Here is a 21,576-nt window from a genome sequence, read left to right on the forward strand (position 1 = left end):
TCTTTGCAGGTCACTATCATGGCTGACGCTCGTTCCTTGGCAATGGCAGTAATCAGGGTGACTCTACTTTGCCATATATACAGTTTGAAAAGCAAAAATCTTTTTCAAATGTGTTGGTAATGACTAAACGCACTTTTTACGTATAAAAACATACTGGTATAGTGATTGAAAGTTTGAAACGCGTAAAATTGAACAGAAAGCAAACGAAAGTATATCTCTCGCTGATTAGGCAATGTTCAGCTTATGATATTTAATTAGTAATAATAGGTATTCTTTAAACTGAAAGTGAGTGACAAAGTAAATTGGCGACATATCCGAAGTTGACTTACAATCTAAAACAAAATTGCAACAAGAAAGAAAGAGTCGCATGCGGCTCGCTAGCCGCGTATTGGCCACGCCTAGTCGCTCCTGGTATATAATAATGATTCGTCTGAAACTCAGTTTTACAGTGTTCGATAGTGTGACGTCATAAAACACATATTGGCATTTTTGGGGTACTTATTTTACAAAACTTTTCACAATACATGGATTGTACTATATCAGAAGCAGGGGTGGATCCAGGAAGGGCACTACGCCATGCCCACCAAACTATATTTTCCTATTCTCAAGTAATTGCAAATAATGTTCGCGCTTCGCTAAAATCTATTAAATGGTAGTAAATGTTCATTCAAAAGGCGACGTAAATAGACCTGCCCTATAACACTATACGAAACATATTATATGCATAGGTTGGCGAGAGTTTCAATAAATTTGGTCTAGGAGGGGGAGCGCGGCGCAAAATGTTTAAGGTCCTGCAATAGACTATGATCGACCTAACAGACTCGTTGCAACACCAGTCACTACTAGAGTTATAGAAGCTGTTTATTGCGTATAGACCAGTGGTTCTTTATGACACGTTTAAGTGATATCTGCTGATGAATCGCCCAAGTCAGAAAATGCGTGGTTGTGTTTTTGACAATGCTAGACTCTAGACGCCATCTTTGACAATGATAGAATAAGCCATAAACCAAAGTCCAGTAGCCTACATATGAACTGTTAATTCCGCCTTCCATTTTACCATCTATTGTGTTGCATCACAATGGAAGGGTCCTCTCACATTCGATGAGATTACAATACTGTGGTTTTATCACTTACCAAGATCGTGATTTGCATGTTACCAGTGATCCTTCTAAGAAAATTTTCTACTGCGCAAATATTTTTTGTAGTGCGCAAGAATATTTTTGTGGTGCGCAAGAATATTTTACGGCTGCGTTGGCAGGGGCTCGCGGCAGATCAATGTTTTTTGTATTGGGGACGAGGCTTGAAACTTTTAAAGATGACGCCACAAAGCGTGACGACATAAAACAAGGATATGGCAAACAATGCGGACGCGCGAAAAAAAATCCGAATACTTGGATTAAATTGACAAAAGGTTTAATTTTACAAACATAATGCGTGATGCTTTTCTCGAACAATCAAGAATCACAAACTATCCGCTCATTTGCATTTATCAAGATGATTTTGTCAATTTGTGAGGGCGCCATTATTGACCCCACAGCTGTATCTGCACCTAAATCGCGTAAAAACTGTAGTTGTGTTAAAAATTTACGTCCTGAAAATAAATTTCGGTTTCAAGATCCCGAATTATTGTCAAACACTGCACTGCTATGTTCAGCTCTTTTCTAAACTATTTTTTTCTTGATTTTCCTGAGAAGACATTTAATTCTACGTGAGATAAAAAACATACACAGCATGGATGTTGAAAACCGATTAGACAAAGTAATTTATTACGTCACAATCGTCAATGCGAATTTGACACAAATCGTCAATGTGAAATTTTTTACTTGCTTTTAGCTACAAACATCAATAAAAAGATAGCCAAATGCGAAATGCTCAAACTTAAAAAAGTGAAGATTTTTGGTTTTAGTATGAGAATGATTTAAGTGCGCAAAGGCAAATTTTACTGCGCAATTTGTCTGGTGTGGCTGTACAATTGCGCAGTTGCGCACCTTAGAGGGAACACTGCATGTTACCAAGCGTTAGTTATTTCCTAGCGTTAATTGAATAATGATATATTTATAAGTTTTTATGGACCCACTGAAAACGTTTTGCGGACCCCCAGGGGTCCGCGGACCCCCGGTTGAGAACTACTGGTATAGACACTAGAAAACGTATGGCCTTTTTCTTACTTTTCCTACCAAATTTCCCCCTGCAACAAAATGTTCTTGCACCGTGTTATCTGTAAGTAGCACTAATTATAACCCGACTTAACCAAACGATTATGTGGAATTGATTTTTATACCTTATAACCAGGGTTACCATCTGCTCAAACCAAAAAATAAGCACGCTACTCAAAAAAATAAGCACGCTACTAAAAAAAAGCGCACTAGGCTACTGAAGACCAGGAGGAGATCCAGGATTGCGGGGGTGAAATCCAAGCTTCTAGGAATAATGTCATAAAAATAAAAACTTAAAAACACTTATTTTTGTATGCGCAAAACGTAGCTTAATCGCGCGAAGCACGAAAAATGCGTTTATTTGCTCGAAATTGACAAGTTAACCACCCTTATTTAATGCAAGCTTTGTTAACTTTTTTGTGTCAGAGCCCACATGTACACCTTTTAAAACGTGGTGCATGGCAGCATGGAACGCGTGCAGCCGACGCTACCCGGAAGTCAAGTTTAGTTCACTTGGCGGAGTTTGCGGAATTGAACAAGAATTTTACACGCTGCTTTTGCCTCTATCTTGAAAGAAAGCAATTAAAAAAAAATCATATTTACAACTACATAGGCGAAATATCGTGATTTTTCATCCTGGCAACATCCGGCCAAAACGATTCGATATTGCCAACTGCCCCAATAATGACTTATATTTATATTATGGCTAGGTGACTGAGCGATACGCAACCGAAGAAGGCTGTCGGGAAGCTTTATACACAACGCTTACAAAGTATTAACATTTATGAATAGTTAAGCCCCTCACTGAAACCGTTTCGTGATTGTAAATTACATGAGTGTCGTGATATTTAGGATGCAGTTTGCTCTACACTTGTTCCTGTTGATATAAAACATAAAGTTAAAATGATTACCTATTGTAACGCTATAGGCCTACAATCATTTTTCAAAAAATTTTAGCAACATTGGAAAGTGACAGCCTATTTTTTTATGGAGTGGGCGTGGTTTGAAGTCGCAAAGTTGTGTTTGTAGCAGATGTTGGCGCCACAGTTTCTGCTATAGCAGCCCAGGCGGGAAAATCATCGAGGCCGAAAAACGCTTTTCCGTAAGTGTTGATGAAGAAAGTGATGACCACAATGCCAATCAGGTTAATCATCCAACCTGCTTTAATCTACATAAATTATAGCATTTTTTACTATTTAGTTATGAGACCCGTGGCTCCAATATTTCCATTACTCCTAAAGTTGTCAAATTACTTTTTCTACCAGTCTAAAACAATTTTTGCAAAAATAATTCTCACCAAGTCGTAAACTCGCAGGTGTCCATAAGAAAATGCGATGGCATTAGGTGGTGTTGCTACAGGCAACATAAATGCCATTGAAGACGCGATCACTGGAGCTATGAGTAGGTAAAGCGGGTGAATCTGAAGTATCTGAGCCTAAAGAGTAGAATGCAATAGAAGTTAACATTTAACAAGTAACTTAAGGAAATCACCAAGAGTGACTTTCTACTCAATTTACGTTGATTAAATTAGTGTGCAAAAGAAAAAAAAACGAAATTTCTTTTTTTGTTTGAAAAAATGGCAAAATGCAAATTGTAGGCTGACTTGATTTACGTAGGTTATTTTATTTATAAAAGCAAAATTATTCTGGTGGGTTTACCAAAATATTGAATTTTGCTCGGTATGATTATTTTTATCAAATATGATTTTGGCACAATTGATTAGGGATGACGTAACAAAATTGCGCCATACCGTGAACTCGTAAAACTAATCTTAAAAACATCACCTATTCTCAAACGTTGCGCAAATATCCAACTGAGGGTAAATCGTTCCGCACGAAAAAATCGATGGTGTTGATGGAGATCTACTGTGTATATTGTTTGGTTAACTTTACCAAGCCTAACTAAAAAATAACTTGGTGCTCAGCGCGTATGTTTTATTTAACTTTTTCGTAGCATAAGGGCTCTATTAAAATTACAACTTTGGCCAACTTAGGTAAATACAAAAAATTATCCCTCTTCGCAATTGTATTTTCCTTACGCCTTTTATGTGACAATTTAAGCTATGGGACCCAGACACTGATTTTAGACTTGTTTCTGTGTGCGCAAATCCGTGTTTGCAATATGGCTGTAGTGATTCTATAAGTTATTACAATCAGTGTTTAACTCAAGGCTTCAGCAAACCTAGTTAAACGGGAATGGTACAACATAACGTAATAATAATCAAGAATCAGAGCTTTATTCTTACATTTCGTGTAACCACATAAAATATCGTTTTGCTTCCAAGAGTAATTTCTTAACGTAGCCTGGACAGGGCCAGTATAGTCCAAGTAAATTTTATTCCAAGTTTAAGCAAAATAGCATTAAACCTGCAACTTCCTTATATATTTACCGCGGCTACGCTTAGGAATTCGTCTAGTCTAGAATAAAATGGTGCCTTTCGTGTTTTTTTTTTGTATTTTACAAAAGCATTTTACCAGTACTCGGGTCATAATAAGCTTTTCCTAATGTGAGGTGTATACTTTTTTGGCAACCATTTTCCCTTTTATTAAATACGGTACGCAGACAAAACTCCCGGGTCTGTCGAAGCTAAATTAGGCCTTTATAACAATTTATTTTTATATTGAATCATCCCAGGGCAACATCGCTAAAATACATGTAAGACAGTTTATTAGCACTGAAAGTATATATATCGCGGGATAATAGCTTACTTGCAAGGTAACTTTCTGTCGCTGCACTGGCGTTGTGAGGTATTAACGTTAAAGATCGCCACACATACTACCAAGGAAAATCATTCTATGTGGAGTATTGCGAGCCGCTCGCTTGAGAAATGCAGTTTTTTTCTAGTTCTCCGTTTTTTTGTCTTGCTATGCGGAGTGGCGTTCGTCTGGCAGCCAAGCTCAGCCAAATACATTCATAGATACAAGGCTACACTTTAAGGAATCTCCTTTCCTGGATTTTAACAACTGAGATAACGGATACTAGATGATTTCCATCTTTACTGCATATCCAAGTAGTGAAAATGCACTGTTTTCAGTGATTTGTCCAAATACAAAATGAAACTGTTATAGCATTTAAACAAAATAAAACTAAGGTAGTACACAACTGTCAAGTTTATACCATTTACCAGTTGCGCCAGTATGGGAACAAACAGTGATGCGGTTGCCGTGTTGCTGGAGCATTCGGTGAATAAGCAAACCACAATGGTGATGACTAGGCATATTACCCAGGCGTCAATCCCGTTCAGAAACGTCAATTGTTTGCCCATCCAAGCAGAGAATCCAGAAACCTTAACGGCCAAAAAATAAACGCCTCTGTATAACATTTAGGTTGTGCATATAATGTTGCGAAATATATTAAATAAGTCGGGACTCCTAGTTGGGTTACTCATAGCGAATCAGCATATACGTTATATGTTAGGTGAAGCGGATAATGTTCAATAAACACACCCCTTTTTCTGGTTGTCGAATTTTTACTGTTTTTATACCAAAGTATGTACACTTACGACAGCGCCTTTTGCAAGCCCAAAGCCTCCAGCCAACAAAAAAGCGACGCTCCAGGGAAACATGCGGTGTAATGTTGGCCAGTCGAGGATTGCTTTAACTGGTTCTTTATATTTTTTTTCTTTAAAAATGAAATTGTATTTCAAACAGTAATTAAATGTATCGTATAGTAACAAATACTTTTGTTTTTTAGTTTATTCGTGTATACCATCGGCTTTACTGCTGGCATGGAAAAGTTTAGCATGACGTAAAGTTATTCCAGAAAACGATTAATCTTAAAAATCCCTGTTGTTTTCGAGCGACTTCGTGCGCAGCGGAAAATGCAGCGGAAATCCAGTTAATCGACGGTAGCACAAACAAAAATTTGCGTATCTTATAACTTCATTTAAGGGGATACATAATGCATGACGCAAATAAAAAAAATTAGACTTTCGTTCGCGGTCCACAGTTTGCTGACCACAGATTAAATAATATAGCTTGTAACAGTCAACTACTCCACTGCTGTATTTTTGTACAGAAACCATGAAGCGCAAAAATACATAGTGTGTCTTTATCTTATTTTAAAAGGTGTTACAATTACGGCACTGATGCAAACGGCTCTGGCCCCCTATAGTCACAGAAAATTTGCAACAAAAAACATCCTGTAAGCAGTAAATTTGCCTAGAGTAGTTAAAATAGGCCAAAAAAATTAGCACATGAGAATTGATACACGAAATTTTGTGGAAAACCATCCTTAAAAACTCAAATACAACCTGGTTTTATAGAAGCCGCATAAAACTGCTTCAGGGGATACATGCGACTCGCGACCTACGGTTTGGCCAACCCTTGTATATATTGTTAAAAATTGGCACAATTTGTAAATTGAATAGGGACTTTATTATATTTATGTTAACTGTTGTGTTAATTTTTAACTATTGAAATTGAGTTGTGCTGAAATGCTTCCCTCTTAACAAGACTAAACATCCTACAAAATGGCAAACAAGATTTGCGGAAAGCGTGAAAGGCAAAAAAAACGAAATCGACACATTCTTAAAAATCTGAAATACAGCAAGAATGTAAGAGCCGCATGCGTTTTTTGTAAACGTTACGAAATATTCTCATAATAAAATTACGTATTATATTGAAATAATTAAGTAAACCTAAACTGATATTGCTTTAGCCCAGTGGTTCTCAACCTTCCATGAGTGGTGGCCCCTTATCCTGGGATCTCAACACTTTGTGCCTCTTTCTTGCTCACGAATTGAAATAAAGCTTCACATAGTCATAATGGAGGTCTCTAAAGTCATTATAAAAACGAAATATTTGAATAATTTAAATAAGAAAAGCTTGTGAAACCGTGATGACGGCTCCCCTGCTGGGGGGCTTCGGGCCTCGGTTGAGAAACGTTGCCTTAGCATAATATTGAATTAAATTGAGGTTAGCCTACTATATTTATTTCCATCTCACCAGTATTTGAATTGCACAGAAACTCCGGACGCTCGTTTGGAAGAATGAAAAGGAGGAATGCCATTGTCATGGCAACAGTTCCGTCTGACACGTAACCGGCCTTGAAGATAACCTGCCAGCCGTCAATATATCCAGGATTGCGGAAAAACCACAAGAGGGCAGTAGATACGAACAAAACTAGAACTGTTCCCTCTGCCCATCTAGAAAGAGTTGTTCGGGTAACTATTGAAATAATATTGCGAGAAGTAAACTCAATATTTCAAACAAAAATAGTTAAACAAGCGCAAAATATCACAATGCATCTCAAGATAAAAATACCCAAATTGGGGTTCATAGCACAAAACAGGCAAAAACTCAAATTCAGAATATATTGAGCTATATATTCAAAAGGATAACTGTTACTGTTACATTTACAAATGCTTTTAATATACGAAAATATATAAATTAAACATCCAGGATGAAAATTGTTAAAAGCGTTTAACATATATAGTTTTGCGCCACTGGCTTCAAACCTCATAGGCCCAAGCTTCTGGTATTCCTTTTCTAGCACCCTTTGAGCGTTTTTCTCTCCTTCTGTTTTGATGCAGCCGCTGGTGCATGCAGCCAACGACTTTATACTGTTACCGACATGAAGCAAATTAAATTAAGGAACTTCAAACCAGGGCTGCGAAATCGGAGTCGGACTCGAGACTCGACGGAATCGGGTTGTTTAGCTGGAGTCGGACTCGGGACTCGAGTAAGACCATGTAAAACTACCCGAGAGTCCGACGTGCGCATTCTCAGTACCGAATTTTGAAACTGGTATGGCCGCACACTGTAAATTGTGAAGGCGGAATAACATTTGTTCGATTTTTTCCAACCATATATTGTGAGTGAATTATATGGCACCCCTATATGTGGATTGCTAAATATCCACCGTAGCCTATTTATAGTTTAACAATCTTTTTTTGTAAACAAATTTTGTCCGAAAATGGGATCAAGGTCTGTTTTATTTTTATTAGTACTTACTTGAAACCTAGAAACAGCCACCTCAACCACAGATAACTAAGAAGAAGTGTCATCAAGGATCCCGGAAAGGCATAAGCAAACCATCCTCCAAATGACAACTGTTGAGTTGAATTAGGGAATAACCTAACAACATAAATTAGTTGATGTGATATTATCTTCCGGTTACCGTTGGCCTGATAGCAGTAAAAAAAATACTTACACTTCAAATTGTCCAGCTAAAACAAGATTAGGCGCTGTTCCTGTCAAGGTGGCAGTTCCTCCTATACTTGCTGCGTATGGAACACAAATAGTTATCCCTTTGATAATGCCATCCATCTTTATGTTGAGCTTTTCTTCCTCCTTGTTTCGTTTGACAAACAATAACACCCATAATTAATAGGCCAGTAAACAGAATAAGAAATTCAAAACAAATTGCAACAGAAGTTCTTTTGACGAACGTGTAAAGAAATGCAAACAAAATTCCTCAAAAAAATTGGACTTTACAGTTTTAGAGTCTTTACAGTTTTTTTTTTAAATGTAACATATGTATTTGTGACACAAATACTACCTCGCTGTTGGCGTTGTCTTGTTTTCCGTCATTTTCCTCAACCTTAAGCAGATAATATATGTTTAGCTAAAGCCTGTTCAAGATTTTGAAAGCGGATCCAAGATTGTTGTTTATGAAAGGGGTGATAATGTCACAAAATTCGTCACAGCGTGATTTAATGGTAGGCTACATGTAACGTTAAGAAACTTTCAATTGCCGGTCGAACTTGTGCAGAAAAGTGCTTAAAATTAATATTCAAATTTTACAGGAGATTGTGACAAAACCATCCCGCTGAGCAATGAAATTTGCGTTCATTAAGTTTAAATTGACAAAATGTTTAACTGAAAAGAGAACGTGACACCTTGAGAATATGATCAGTATTCTTACATGACTCGATATAATGGCATTTGTCAAGGTGATTTCGCAAATAAGTTATGAGGGCCATTGACCCCGCAATTTTACAGAAACCACGTCAAAAGTTCACGCAAAGTTCAAAAGCGAGTAATTAGAGACGTTTTACTATTTGATACTATTGCGATATTGCAAGTGAGTTATAGATTCACCCATAGCGCAAAAAATGTATTGATAGACTAACTTGGAAGAGATGCGTTAATGAGAGAGATCCAAGTTTTTGAGGCAGTGTAACTAGAAAATGGGCAAGGTTCAACAAAAATGCTTTTTTGTCAAATTATCGTTTTTCAATGCGATGGTGTCCGTATTTATAGAAATAGTAAACATTTGCGCGTAGCTCGAAAAGAATGAAGTTTTACTGTAACGTTTTCCTTAAAAACAAGGTTAAACGTCTTCAAAGGAATATAAAATTTACTTAAAGCCCTCGATCCGCCCTTGATCACGCACACATAGTTTTAGAAATCGAAATTTAAAACAAATTTGAACTTTAGAACAATTATCGTAAAGTTCAGGGCTTTAAAAAAAATAAGGTTCTTCGTGCCATAGTATCCAGTTTGTTAATCAATCATGCAAGTAGCACAAAACTTTGCTTTACACTTCCAGATTTATTTAAAACGCTTGGCGGTCCATAGACAAGAGTCCTAAATATGTACGCTCTTTACCATATTTATTTGTGACACAAATGTTACCTCTCTGTTGGCGTTGTCTTGTTTTCTGACATTTCCCTCGTCCTTAAATGGAGAAAATCTGTTTAGATATAGCCTGTTTAGGACGACAATAAAAACATAATTAATATTACCATCGTCACCACAACTTCAATATCTTGTTCTTTGATTTTCTGAAAAAAAAAATTATTTTAAGTATTATATTTGGATTATATTGTATTATGAACCATTGCGTTGAACTATGATCTCACCTCGCTGTTCTCATCTTCTAAAATGTTGGCATGTTTATTGTCATAAGCTCCTTTGAATGCATTGGTCTGCGTTGAATTTTTCAATTGGATTTATAATGTATAAATTGAAAGACAAAAAACAAGAAAACTAGATTAGTTTAAGACAAGACCGCAGGCCAAAAGTTTTACTTATTTTAAATTAAACATAAAAAAATTTCACAGTTTTAAATTTAGCATATGGTTTGTTTTAAAGACCAGAAAAGGCTTTTATAAACTGGTTCAAAACTATTATTATCGAACCGAAGTGGAAGTTTTTATTCGGTACTTTAAAATCCCCGAGATCGTTTGTAGTTCGGGTAAATGTTTGCTAAAACCATTTAATAATATTCTTGCTCAGATACTTTTCGAATATATGTGTGTAACTCTCGTAACTAATTACCAGCAGGCAGCAAAAGCATCCCATGTTACAAAACTTGCCCAATGGTAGTCAAGGCCTCATACTTTATTTGCTTTGAATTCTATCAAGTAAATATCGCGAAACATTTTTGTATTATTACATTTTGTAGTTTTCGCTTTTCGTCCGCTTTAAGTTCATGGAAAACCGCTTCCACGATTGGCAGCATCATCGCAGTAGTCGCAGTGTTACTTATCCACATTGACAATATGTAAGTTGTAACCATGAAGCTGAACATCAAACTGTAAACACAATACCTTTTATGAGCCGTTATACTTAAGCTTTATGAATCACTAGATTATAGAAGAGAAACATGGTACAGTGCTCAAGTGGTGCAACATTTTTAATTCTAAACAAAACATAAGAAGAGGGGGCATGTTGGATATCTGTTCAATCACGTAATTATGTCGCCATAAAACAAAAATCGTGAGCAACTTCAACAAGGGCATCATAAGATTTTATCGTTTTTTAAAATAATCAGCAATACATGCGGCTTTAGCAACGTTAAGTGGTGTTTGGTATAACTAAAATAGGTACCTATCATAATAAAATCGGTGGAATTTAATTCTTAAATTAGATCGCGTATTCTTCGTTAAATAGTACTTCTAATAAACTTTAACCCACTCGAAATAACTGTCGCTTCCACACGAGTCGTATAAGTTTTACGTTGTATTTAACATCCTTTTTTCCAGTTATAAACATATACATTTGGAAAAAACGTTACAAATTTATTTACATTTTGTTTAACCACGCTAAATGCCTTTTTCTGTTTTACAATTTTATTAGACATGTTTTTAAAAAAAAATATCACATGCTGCGCAGGGATGTAACGGAACATTCGAATAAGGCAGATAAGGCAGTGATCGCAACGTTCTAGGTATCCGAAAGTTCGATCTCAGCCCTTTACATCTAAGCAATGCACGCGATTGAGATACAACTCGTTTGGAAGCAGCTGGCGTGATATTTAATATTATGCATTCCTGTTCCCAAATCATAAAAGACACAACGTAGCTTTTTTAACCAATCGAAATGTTGTGGACCGGCAAAACAGTTTGAGTTTAGGCCTGGTGAAACGAAATGTAGAAAAAACATTAGATTTCGACTTTAACCACTGTTACATAGATTTCCGTGGTCACTGAAAACATAAAAATACTGAAAAACATAAAAAAAAAATCTGAAAAGCCACTACCCTTTGGCTTGACTTAGCTCGTATTATCTTTTCAGCACAGACAACAAAAAACCCACTGAAAGTAATAAGACCCGCGACATAGTAAACTATTGGTCGGTTAGTAACCGGCCGCGATCTTGCCACTCTCTGTGGCGGCTACACAGAACTCAGTGGGGTTATGCTAAGCTGTCGTTATTCCGCGACAACACATTTTTTCCCAGTTGGATAGCCTATTGATCACCCAGGACATACTAGTTTAAACGTTCGAGCGAAGCCATTTATGGTGGGATGTGCCGTCAGGAAAGAAACCGGTTTTCACTTCAGCTTTCTCCGCCTTATCTCTAGCAATGAACAGAACATCTAAATGGGACATACCACCCCTGTGGATTAAATGACGCTTCCACACGAACTCCGTATCCATAAGGTGTTAACTACTCTTATTGTGGGGAAGCATTTAGCTAATCGATTTAGACACAAATCAGCATTTGAAATCAGTGGCAAACAGTCAAGGAACGACCACCGACTTTTTTGTTTATGTTTTCCGATCACCGAGAAATGCCAAAAGTAAACCGATAACTTGTTTTGGAATTTACATTTACCGAACGTGCAGCTCAACGTTAAGGCATAAGTAGAAATCAAATGCCATTTAAAAAAAAAGTTTTGCACTATTTGGCGAACTGCCGAAAATTTCACGCTAACTGTAATATGTTTTTTGTTACGTGTTAGTTGCCACATTCCTTTTTTTTTTAAATGATCGGCTGTAACACGAGACTAACAAAGTTACAAACGTAATGCGCAATAGTGATTAAGAGCCCACATAACGTAACGGGTTCGTTTACACAATATGTTTGGATTTAGATGGTTTTGCATTGTGTCCTACTGCAATTAACTCATCAAGGATGAATAAATGGAGCGGCTAATGCATATATAAGATATTTCAGCCCTAGTCGCCAAATTAAGAAGCGTCTTCAAAGTAAATGTACAACACAAATCATACTACCATCCAGGTTTGGTGCCGAAAAGGAGTAGCACTCGTAGGGCTATCCTTCTGTGAAAGCCCGAGTCTTCTACGGCCACTGCAATAATTAAACCTCCGATGAAAAGCCAAATCGTGTCCGGGAAGTAAGCTATGCTAATAGTTTTTGACGTCATCACTCCCATCAACGGAAAGAGGATGAGTGGAAGGAAAGCTGTAACGGCCAGGGGCACAGCTTCGCTGATCCAGTAAATAGCCATCAGGATGATCACATAACCACATGATGATTCCTTACAAATATATACTATTTTATCATAGACATATGCATTTCAGTCTTTACACGTTCAATCTTTCCAAACTTTGTTTTAGTGGCAGGTATTATTGCGGCGGTTTACCAGTATAGGCAAGTTTCACTTTTAAACGGGTTAAGTATTTCTCCTACGTTAGACGCTGTTTGGTACCGGGATTATGTCTTCGCTTGGATATCACACAAGTCGATCAAATACTGCTACCACACTGGTCGTATCCATAAAATAATTTGATTAGTCATTAGGAAATAAACGGATATTGTATAAGAAACTTACCCGGGAATATTTTGATAGTATAATTTAGGCCAAAGCTTATTGTAAATATTGCGTTTATTGCAGCGCTTTTATTCTTGTTGTGGAATTTTAAACGCAATCAGTCGCAAAATGTCAAGGGACAACCAGCGCCTTTTTTGATTTACAATAAGCTACATGTTCTCCGATCACCGCGAAATTCAAAAAAACACATCACGTGGTAAAATATGTGTTGCGAAATTGTAGTACAACCTTTACGCCTAAGTAAAACTGTTATGCCATTTAGAAATATATTTTCGCATTATTTAGCTCCCTGGCGAGGATGTCACGATTCATTTTTTATAATCATTCTATTTACGGGGCCAGCAAAGTTGACACAAGGTCAAGTATGCAAGTACATGAATATGCAATAGTGATAAAGATCCAACCGCACAATAAATTGTTTCATTTTGTTTAAACCACGCAAAAACTCAATAGATTTTGCAATTGTTTGCACCTATTGCAGTTGTAATTGATTTAAATCGCCGGTAGAACGCTCACTAGTCCTTTGACAGTCAGATTTAAACTGATAAATACCCTATTTAACTTTTACTCCATTTAACCTTGTTACAGTGTTTTTAACCACGCAAAAGTTTAGGCAAAATATCGCGTTTATTGCGGCGCCTGCGGCGGTTTACCAACAACAATTTTGCAATGTAAACGGGTTCCGGATTTTTCTTATGTTGGTTGCCGTTCGGTACCGCAATTACGTGTTTGCTTGAATATCCCACAGGTCGAACAAATACTGCTACCACACGGGTCGTATCCTAAAAATACATTGATTAGGCATCAGGAAACTTACATTGATATCCTACAACAAACCTTTCCAAAAATAATTTATTAGTGATTTTCTAACAGTGTAAACAGTATTTCTTCACCGTAAAATTTAGGCAGAGGTTGCAAAATATTGAGTTTATTCAAACAGTTTAAACAGTAAGCAATTTTTTATTTTTACAGCATATTTTTCTTACGATTGATGCAGCTTGGTTCCGGGATTACGTATTTACTTGAAGTTAGATTAAACTGGTAAATATTTCTTTAACCTGGGCAACACTGGGATAGAATTAAACTGGTCAATACTCGGGCGACGCCGGGTTTTTGTCCAAAATTTCCAATAAAAACCCAACAACCCAATGGAGTGGTCGGCAATCTGTGGGCCGCACAGAGCCATTTTTAGTGGCTAATAGTATAGTGTTCTCATGTAGTTGTGGGCCGCGTATGGCTAACATCTTTTGCACTGTATTTTAAGGTAAACATTTCGCCAACTGAAACCAATTAGACGCAATTTTTAGCGTTTCGCGCGATAAACTTGGTTTATTGCATAATAGCACACCGGTTTGTTTGAGATCAACACGTTTCTTAAATTACTTGAACTATGACCCTACATTGACGTCAAATGAGATTTTTGATGTACTTTTATCAGTTTTACTTCAATCTAATCAGTCCAAAGACAAAATTCTATCCTTTTTTTCGTCATGTGGCTCGTAACTCTACAGTCTAATTTCTGGTCAATAATACTATAAATGCCGTTGTTTTGAGCATTATTCCAAACCTTTTATGTGCCATAATTATGCGTAGCTTATTCTTTTTTATTTAATGTTTGCCAATTTAAAACAAAAAGACTCAGTAGTAGTAGTAGGCTATATGTTTTTTTTCGAGATACGCGCGATTAAGCGTTAAACAGGTGTTTCTAATAACAATTGTTTTTATGACAATCTTTTACCTAAAAATAACTTTGGGTGTACCGTTTTGGGGGTAAAAAAAGTACAGTGATGGCACAGGTTAAAAAGTAAAATTAAACTCGGCGTAAAAAGGTTAGGATGCATTAACTTGTTGCATGCCATTTCTTATCTCAAGGTACACTTTTTCTTACATTGCTTCTGGTACAAAGGATTAAACAAAATTAATAATTTATAATAATAACGTAATTAATAAAATTTCAATGAAAAAATATTAATTTTTTCTTAAAATCAACTTAGCTTAAACTATATTTCGCTCAGTTTAATTCATGATAAGTCCGGTCAAATTTCTAATTAAAATTCCACAAAAGACTAATTATTTAAGCAGTTAAGAGCTTCATGTTGTCCATTTTAATATTGAAGTTATTTAGTACAATTTTGGCTTACCGGTCCTGGCAGAGCCAAAGGCAATGGCAACAACAGCAAAGGTGACAACACGATAACCAAAGTTATCTTGTATTTCCAAACTTGTATCAACCAACTTGGAGTCATTTTCTAGATTTGAAATAAAATTCTATTTCAAAACTCTAACTCAAATATTTTTTTATTTTGCCTATATTAACTACAAATCATAAAAACATATTGACAGTATAGATTTTGGAGGATTTTTCTCTCAAATGTAGTCTAAACTAAAGGAGTTTGAAATGTTCGTCAGCCGACTCCTTTTTTCTTTTGTGATGAAAAGAAAGGCACATTGCTTCACTCTTGCGATTTAGAGTAGACCAGGAGTTCTTAAAACGACAATAGAGGCATATGCACACATAGCAGCTGAGAGCGAAGAAATGTTATTATGGGAAGGCGCGATTCATCTAGCAAGGTCTCTCGGCACCCTGCTGTGGCGGAGCGCTAATATCAACAATAAAATTTTGTCCGTAGTTCTGATGGCGAATAAACAAAAAAATCCCTTTTCAAACTAAATGTTGCGTAACATAGCACACATGCAATACCATCGTAGCCGACACCCTTGGGTGATTAAGCTACTTCTCTATGGATTGCGAAAACACTTAACGACGCGGAAAAGCGTGTTCCAATGTCTCATATTTATAAAATTGGTATTTTAAAGACGCTACGCTTAGGACTTTTCTAGTAAATTCTTTATAAATTTCTTGCTGCAAAAACGGGTTTATTTGTAGGAGGTTAGGAAAACAAACAATTACTACTTAACTATAATAAATGAATACACTTTTAATAGAAAATATTACACAGGTATACATTGTTTAATGAAATAAAAAACAGGTATACATTGTTTTATTGAATAAAACCTAGGTATACATTTTTGTTAGTTGAGCTATTTTACTAAGAACGATACCTCTTCAAGTTTTCTCCCCATTGTCTTTTAATATGTACGCCTTGCAAGATTATATAAATACATGGTTTATTGTGAAATGTTCAAGGCTATCTCCATCGAACTTTGCTGCTTCACGGCTTCCAAACGTCTGGTATGTTACGGTACAGCGATTTTAGTTGTGTTGTTTACTTTTGTTGTGCTATAAGGCAGGGTTGTGCTCCAGTTTTCAATAAAAGGTCGGATTTGAATATACAACATAAAAATATAAACATGCAACGAAAACAACAAGTAAAAAATATACAAAGTTAATAACACCGTTTGATGGAATAAATGGTTTTTTAACCCCTAACAATAATGTTATATGGGAAAAAAAATAATATTCCGATTTACAGAGCCCGAAGATTTTGTTATCTTCATTTAATTTTTCAAAATATTTTAACCGTATATTGTTGTACGGACCATACTCCATCCAAACGATATTTTCTACTAGCCCAGTGGTCGGCTAACTGTGGGCCGCGGCCCAAATGTGGGCCGCAGAGCCATTTTTAGTGGGCCGCGAGTCACTTTGAATAGTTTACTGTTATCATGTAGTTGTGGGCCGCGTGATAGCCGCACATTCATTGCACGTTATTTTATTTATTTTAAGTTGGTGTGACATGGGACTTTTAAATTGGAACATCTTGGAAAGGCTCACGTGCCAAATGTGGTCCAGACTCCTGAGTGCCGTTCGAACTATAATTTTTGCCAACTTTAACTACGGTATATATGTAATTGAAAAAATTTTCGCGCTTCGCGTGTATATTTTTCGTTTTATGCTTAGTTTTACATGATGATATAGCAGTATGTTCGCCGTGTAACAAATATCTTAAATCCGCCACTGTTTTCGTAGTGTTTTATGTAGTGGGCCTTCAATATCCCTGAAAAGAGTGCTTTGGGCCGCGACAAAAAGTTTGCCGACCACTGTTTAGCTAGTACATTAGTTACATTTAATTTAGTAATACTTCGGTTTATTTGAACGGTCGCCGTTAATTATAGTATCAAGAGCAGTGTATTCTTTCGAGACTAATTCTGTACTTTATCACGATTTAATATTCCTTTCAATTTAGTTGTTTTGATTGTCATTTTTTGATGACACATTGCCTTTTAAGCCCTCCCTGTTCCACCTTTTACGTTTGTTAAGCCTTCCCTTATCACGAATGTCCATGAATTCATAAATTTTCTTTAATTTTTTTTAAACCAATCAAAACTAGCGCTGCGGAGTCAGTTAAAAACAACTCGAGTCCGACTCTGGTTAAATGTGTCGATTTCCGAAACTTGCCAGGGCGCAGCGAAACTTGCCAGCGCGCCGCGAAACTTGCCAGGGCGCCGCGAAACTTGCCAGCGCGCCGCGAAACTTGCCAGGGCGCCGCGAAACTTGCCAGGGCGCAGCTAAACTTGCCAGCGCGCCGCGAAACTTGCTAGGGCGCCGCGAAACTTGCCAGGGCGCAGCTAAACTTGCTAGGGCGCAGCTAAACTTGCCAACGCGCCGCGAAACTTGTCAGGGCGCCGCTAAACTTGCCAGCGCGCAGCGAAACTTGCCAGGGCGCCGCTAAACTTGCCAGGGCGCCGCGAAACTCGCCAGGCCGCAGCGAAACTTCCCAGGGCGCCGCTAAACTTGCCAGGGCGCCGCGAAACCTGCCAGGCCGCAGCGAAACTTGCCAGGGCGCCGCGAAACTTGCCAGGGCGCAGCGAAACTTGTCAGGGCGCCGCGAAACTTGCCAGCGCGCCGCGAAACTTGTCAGGGCGCCGCGAAACTTACCAGGCCGCCGCTAACCTTGCCAGCGCTTGTTCTAAAATTGTTCTAAAATTCCTACATGCAATTACAAGTTTTACGTGTTTAATTTAAGGGGCATAACTTCGGTATTCGTGTAGAAACTAACGACTAGCATTTACACACCTATAATATTGCTTTGTTAGTTTACGCACGGTTCTTGTGTTCAAAAAAACAACCAAGTATCTATTTATTTTTATGGAGTAATACAAACTCAAAACAATGGAAATGTTAATATATCACAATGGTAGGGTTTATCAGGTGAAATTAGATGCGCTCTTTGGGCAAATTTTGCAAAGCAATAAGTTATTGCTGAACAGCAGATGGTGTTCCGCGAAATTTTAATGTTTTTCTGAAGAGTACAATTGGATAACACATCCTTTGGTTCATAACGTAAATGCCCTTCAGGAGTTAACCGAGACTAAAGAATGTATCAATCTTTCTTCGAATCTCACTTTAAAAAGCAGAAACAATCCTAATTTCAATATTCCATTTTTGGGTAAAGCTCGATCTGAATTTCCACTTATAGGTTGTAAAGCTCTCGGTGTTCTTGTCCTTGTGCCGTTTGCAACTTTATACTTTTGAGAAGCCAGTTTTTCCTCTGCGGTAGTAGTAACCAAGTCGAAGTACCGTAATACGATTGACGAGAGATTGGTGTTGCAATATCAAACAATATACCGCGGTTTGATAAAATATTAATACAACAACAAGCTCATTTGTCACGCTTCAGTATTTTGCATTTTAAACCAACATGATTTTATAATACCATTTTTTAAATAATTTTCAAATTTAAACACATGGAAAATTAAAATTTGGGACATTGCCTCGCTATAATAGATCGTATTTTTACATATTTATAATAGAGCTGTTTCGCCAATAATCGATTTACCGGCGCATGGCCGATCCTGATTACTTAGACCACTGATTTTTGGGCTTCCGAACCCTATATTATAAAGAGTCGTTTTACGGCAGGTTTAAAGAAAGCGTGTTAATCGTGAAAAGGATGTGTCAAGCTTCCTATCTGCAAACATATACCGGTACAGTAATATGAGTAATAATTATAATAATCATGATTATGATGTTATATTGTTGCTTAAATTGTTATTGCTCACATACAATAATATACCAGTTACGGTATGTTGACAATTTGGGCAGTTTGTGCAACTTATGTGTTTGGTGTCAACTTATTTATTTTTATTTTAACTACAGCGTTATATGAATGTTGTTACGTAATACACTTAAAATCAATTTGAAGTTGAAGATGCCGATTTTAGGGGTTAATGCTGTGTTTTCAAACCTTTTATCTTGCGACATCCTAGGAAATTTGTTGACTTGTGAGGCACTCATGAAAATATTCAGGGATGACGACACAAAGTCATATGGTGACGTCATTAAACAAGTTATTTTAAAAATCTACTGTCTAGTAGAGGAAACTTGTGCGAAAATGCAACTGAAGTTAGGTCTAATCCAGTGCTTCTCAACCTTTTTTCTTTCGTGGCCCATTTACGTTGCAAAAATTTCTGTGTCCGATTATAATTTTTATGAACGCAAAAAAACTTTAAAATAGGTTTAGAACAAAACACAGCAGAACAAATGTCAAAACAGATAATTTTTTCAACCGTACATTAGTGAGATACTTGCGGCTGAACAATAAATCTACATTCCTTTTTAATTCCTCCCCAAGCCATTATTCCTGTAAAATTAAATATAATGACACAAATGAAACTAAATCTAGCTTTTTAAAATTGGTCTGTGGCTAACGTCAAATGTTCTTATGGCCTACCAGTGAGCTACGGCCCACTGGTTGAGAACCGCTGGTCTAATCGAACTTTCGAGGCTGTGTTCACATATTAAAGGGAAAATAAAATTTGTTTAAACGGTGAAAACTGGCAAAAATATAATAGGTGGAGAGCCATGGACTGGTCATCATAATTCATTAATACAACAATATCAAATGCACATATCAGGGAATAATACTACATATTGGGATTTTATTACAGCCGAATTAGATGCAAAGATGAATCAATTGTGCAAGGCCCTTGGACGATTTAAACGGCGCACCTCGGCGTCGCGACGCACAGTTTGAGAACCTCTTGGGTAACGTAACGATTTAAGAAAGATATGTGGGCGCACTAACCAAAGCTATATATTTTTCTTTTTTTATAAAAGCTTATATTCACATAATGTCTAATTTTGTTCATATAATGTCAAACTTGGCACACAGCTGACAAAACGTGAGTACTGAAATATTCCTCGTTTAAATCTCTATTTAATGACAAATAACTTTATTGTCATGTTTGATTAAATCAGAGGTTTTCAACCTATGGGCCATGACCCAGTAGTGGGCCATGACGCTGTTTTCAGTGGGCCACAGAGCTTTGCATACAGCAATATAAAAAATCATGTAATTATAAACACATAAGAGTTCGACAGACAACCTAATACTATGTTTGTTACATTATTTCTTTTTACAATGTGTTAGGTTTTGTTTGCGAGCAGTAATTCTGCTGGTTTAGGACAGTGCTCCGCAACCGGTGTGCCGCGACATTCCCGTAATTGTGTTAGTTGTGTTTCAGGGTACTTTTTAATCAGTCGAATTGTAAAAAAATGTATATCTTCGAAAAATGTATATCTTATCACGGTAGGTATTTTGACCTTATGCAATATTTCAGGTGTAAGAGATTAATCATGCGTTCAAAGCCCATAAAATATCATTGTAAATATATTATTGGCATTTTGTGATAATTTAATTAGTCTTGGGAGTTGTTTCGAAAAATATCTGAAGCTACAAAATACAGTACAAAGCACCAATGTCCGGTTTCATTTAACAAATGCTATTAAAAGCCCTCTGATAACCGTTTTCTGTCAGCTATTGCAAGGGAGTACAATTTTTAGGACTTCGACTGAATTCAGAAATTTTCAAAAAGTCTATAAAACCGCAAAATCAGAAGATAAAGGAATGTAATACGTAAAATTTTCGGCGCATTTTATTCTCAACTGCTCCTTTTTCTATTGGCTGCCCATCATATTTGCTGATGTGGTCGATCAACATATATTTCGTAGGTGTGCTGCCTATTGAATGTCGTGTAACGTTGCAATAGAGCGCAAATATGGCTTATTTTTGCTGTGGTGATTCTTAATTGCAGAGTTTTGGAATCTGCATCAATTGACCAGCCCCATGTTGCTTGGCTTGGACAGATCATAGTTGGTGTGTATATGCGTTACTTGTCATGTGTTGATCAGGCGTTGACACCCCTTCGTTTTCCTAATACAAACAGAAAGGTGTGCATCTTTTACGCGCCTGTATATATATTGAGCTACCTGTCTGGGCGGTTCCAAGCCACGCCATTAATATCGGGCGACGTTACACATTTGAAATAATGTACAAGCTTTATTAATTTTGTGTCTTGTTGAAACTTAGTGTTTTATATTTAACGTTCATGGGCCATCGCCATTTTTTACTAATTAAGAGGGCCATGAGCAAAAAAAGGTTGAAAACCCCTGGATTAAATGGTTTAATAAATTGCTGAAAGAGTAAACTTAGATTTTGTGACATTTTTGCAAACTCAAACGGGTGCGAACTTAACTGGGATGTTATCA

The 21,576-nt window shown here is 36.9% G+C and overlaps 1 protein-coding gene across 1 annotated transcript; it reads right to left on the reverse strand.

The window, feature by feature from the left end:
* Positions 1 to 1,801: 1,801 nt before the first annotated feature.
* LOC146164364 (Na(+)/citrate cotransporter-like) lies at positions 1,802 to 15,445 on the reverse strand. The gene is made up of 15 exons (XM_083381594.1): positions 15,266 to 15,445; positions 12,565 to 12,830; positions 10,500 to 10,638; positions 9,964 to 10,029; positions 9,847 to 9,885; positions 9,737 to 9,778; positions 8,658 to 8,699; positions 8,310 to 8,449; positions 8,111 to 8,233; positions 7,615 to 7,719; positions 7,103 to 7,302; positions 5,659 to 5,777; positions 5,281 to 5,442; positions 3,454 to 3,591; positions 1,802 to 3,324 (listed from the first exon to the last, which is right to left on the reverse strand). Exons 1-15 carry the CDS (start codon positions 15,368 to 15,370, stop codon positions 3,142 to 3,144), a joined length of 1,869 nt encoding a protein of 622 aa, XP_083237720.1. The 5' UTR covers positions 15,371 to 15,445; the 3' UTR covers positions 1,802 to 3,141.
* Positions 15,446 to 21,576: the final 6,131 nt, after the last annotated feature.

Source organism: Ascidiella aspersa, chromosome 2 (genome assembly GCF_963924565.1).
Source record: "Ascidiella aspersa chromosome 2, kaAscAspe10.2, whole genome shotgun sequence".
In the NCBI taxonomy this organism is placed as follows: domain Eukaryota; kingdom Metazoa; phylum Chordata; class Ascidiacea; order Phlebobranchia; family Ascidiidae; genus Ascidiella; species Ascidiella aspersa.

Excerpts from the sequence above, each read along its gene's own strand:
- LOC146164364 (XM_083381594.1), bottom strand. The coding sequence starts at position 15,370 with ATGACTCCAAGTTGGTTGATACAAGTTTGGAAATACAAGATAACTTTG. Across the intron at positions 9,779-9,846 it reads TTGAAGTTGTGGTGACGATG|GACGAGGGAAATGTCAGAAA; the intron begins GTAATATTAATT and ends TCTCCATTTAAG. Across the intron at positions 8,700-9,736 it reads AAGACAACGCCAACAGAGAG|GTTGAGGAAAATGACGGAAA; the intron begins GTAACATTTGTG and ends TATCTGCTTAAG.